The sequence below is a fragment of the Notolabrus celidotus genome, unplaced genomic scaffold (assembly GCF_009762535.1).
Source record: "Notolabrus celidotus isolate fNotCel1 unplaced genomic scaffold, fNotCel1.pri scaffold_450_arrow_ctg1, whole genome shotgun sequence".
NCBI classification, from domain to species: Eukaryota; Metazoa; Chordata; class Actinopteri; order Labriformes; family Labridae; genus Notolabrus; species Notolabrus celidotus.
Genome location: NW_023260254.1, coordinates 20,001 through 22,771, shown reverse-complemented (window position 1 = coordinate 22,771; position 2,771 = coordinate 20,001). Strand labels below are relative to the sequence as shown.

The 2,771-nt window shown below is 49.7% G+C and overlaps 1 protein-coding gene across 1 annotated transcript in view; it reads right to left on the bottom strand.

Moving 5' to 3' along the window:
* Positions 1 to 1,841: 1,841 nt before the first annotated feature.
* LOC117809796 (clarin-1-like) overlaps positions 1,842 to 2,771 on the bottom strand; it is a 4,378-nt gene continuing 3,448 nt past the window's right edge. Inside the window, exon 2 of the mRNA XM_034679303.1 lies at positions 1,842 to 1,892. Within this exon, the coding sequence (XP_034535194.1) occupies positions 1,842 to 1,892 (51 nt within the window). The remainder of the gene's footprint in view (positions 1,893 to 2,771) is intronic.

Sequence of the window (2,771 nt, the reverse complement as noted above, 5' to 3'; positions counted from 1 at the left end):
TGACACATGCTAACACCTCTGACACATGCTAACACCTCTGACACATGCTAACATCTCTGACGATGAGTCTACCATGTGTTAAACACTCGGCACTCTGGGGGGTCATGGTTCGGGGGTCATGGTTCGGGGCGTCTTTGCCGCCTCAGGGTCTGGACAGATCGCTATCATCACATACAAATGAATTCCCAAGTTTCTGAAGACCCTTGGGAGGAGAACTTCAGGCCGTCGATCCATCATCTGATGCTCAACAGAAGACGGGGAGGCAACAGGACAAGGGCCCAAAGCACAGAAGTAAACCAACACCAGACTGGCTTCAACGGATGGAAATCCACCTTCTGGAGCGGCTCTGTCAGAGTCCTGACCTCAACCAGACTGAGATGCTGGGGCGTGGCCTCAAGAGAATGATTCACACCAGACATCCTAAGAAGACTCCTGAACTGAACCAGTTTGTAGAGAGTACTGGTCCAAAGTTCCTCCTGTGCATTGTGCAGGTCTGATCTGGTCTACAGGGAACCTTTGGTGGAGGGTTTTGCTGCCGAAGAGGGTTTACATTCTCTCTCCACCCTGCTCTGTGAATGTTCTCATGGTGTGCTCCATAAACATATGAGCACATGTCACTCTGTGTGTGAGTGTGTTTGTGAGTGTGTGTGTGTGTGTGTGTGTGTGTGTGTGTGTGTGTGTGTGTGTGTGAGTGTGTGTGTGAGTGTGTGTATGTGTGTGTGTGTGTGTGTGTGTGTGTGTGTGTGTGTGTGTGTGTGTGTGTGTGTGTGTGTGTGTGTGTGTATGTGTGTGTGTGTGTGTGTGTGTGAGTGTGTATGTGTGTGTGTGTGTGAGTGTGTATGTGTGTGTGTGTGTGTGTGTGTGTGTGTGTGTGTGTGTGTGTGTGTGTGTGTGTTTGATTCGCAGACAGAGCAGCTTTGTTTCTGGATGGATCTTCCTGATCATTCAGGCAGAAGCTCGTTAGTGAAGCACAGCTCGTTAACTATCTAGGTCAGACCTTCAGACCTGCTGCCTCTCTGTTGACCAGAGGACTCGGTAAGACCTTCAGACCTGCTGCCTCTCTGTTGACCAGAGGACTCGGTAAGACCTTCAGACCTGCTGCCTCTCTGTTGACCAGAGGACTCGGTAAGACCTTCAGACCTGCTGCCTCTCTGTTGACCAGAGGACTCGGTAAGACCTTCAGACCTGCTGCCTCTCTGTTGACCAGAGGACTCGGTAAGACCTTCAGACCTGCTGCCTCTCTGTTGACCAGAGGACTCGGTAAGACCTTCAGACCTGCTGCCTCTCTGATGACCAGAGGACTCGGTAAGACCTTCAGACCTGCTGCCTCTCTGTTGACCAGAGGACTCGGTAAGACCTTCAGACCTGCTGCCTCTCTGTTGACCAGAGGAATCGGTAAGACCTTCAGACCTGCTGCCTCTCTGTTGACCAGAGGACTCGGTAAGACCTTCAGACCTGCTGCCTCTCTGATGACCAGAGGACTCGGTAAGACCTTCAGACCTGCTGCCTCTCTGTTGACCAGAGGACTCGGTAAGACCTTCAGACCTGCTGCCTCTCTGTTGACCAGAGGACTCGGTAAGACCTTCAGACCTGCTGCCTCTCTGTTGACCAGAGGACTCGGTAAGACCTTCAGACCTGCTGCCTCTCTGTTGACCAGAGGACTCGGTAAGACCTTCAGACCTGCTGCCTCTCTGATGACCAGAGGACTCATGTGAAATCACTGAATGTCATATTATATACAGGTGTCAGAAGAGATGGAACACCTGATCAGTTAGTATCCCAGGATTTAGACTCATCCCTCCCCGCCTCAATTTACAGATGCTCTGAATTATTCACAGCCGTCACAGAACCAGCTCATCAATAAGTGAACAGGAGAGACCGGACTGGAATACCTGCCCGTGGTAAATAACTCACCTGTCCACACACAGGTGTACCACAGTAAACAACTCACCTGTCCACACACAGGTGTACCACAGTAAATAACTCACCTGTCCACACACAGGTGTACCACAGTAAACAACTCACCTGTCCACAGGTGTACCACAGTAAATAACCCACCTGTCCACAGGTGTACCACAGTAAATAACTCACCTGTCCACACACAGGTGTACCACAGTAAACAACTCACCTGTCCACACACAGGTGTACCACAGTAAATAACTCACCTGTCCACAGGTGTACCACAGTAAATAACTCACCTGTCCACACACAGGTGTACCACAGTAAATAACTCACCTGTCCACAGGTGTACCACAGTAAATAACTCACCTGTCCACACACAGGTGTACCACAGTAAATAACTCACCTGTCCACACACAGGTGTACCACAGTAAATAACTCACCCGTCCACACACAGGTGTACCACAGTAAATAACTCACATGTCCACAGGTGTACCACAGTAAACAACTCACCTGTCCACAGGTGTACCACAGTAAATAACTCACATGTCCACAGGTGTACCACAGTAAATAACTCACCTGTCCACAGGTGTACCACAGTAAATAACTCACCTGTCCACAGGTGTACCACAGTAAATAACTCACCTGTCCACAGGTGTACCACAGTAAACAACTCACCTGTCCACAGGTGTACCACAGTAAATAACTCACCTGTCCACAGGTGTACCACAGTAAACAACTTACCTGTGCACAGGTGTACCACAGTAAATAACCCACCTGTCCACACACAGGTGTACCACAGTAAATAACTCACCTGTCCACAGGTGTACCACAGTAAACAACTTACCTGTGCACAGGTGTACCACAGTAAA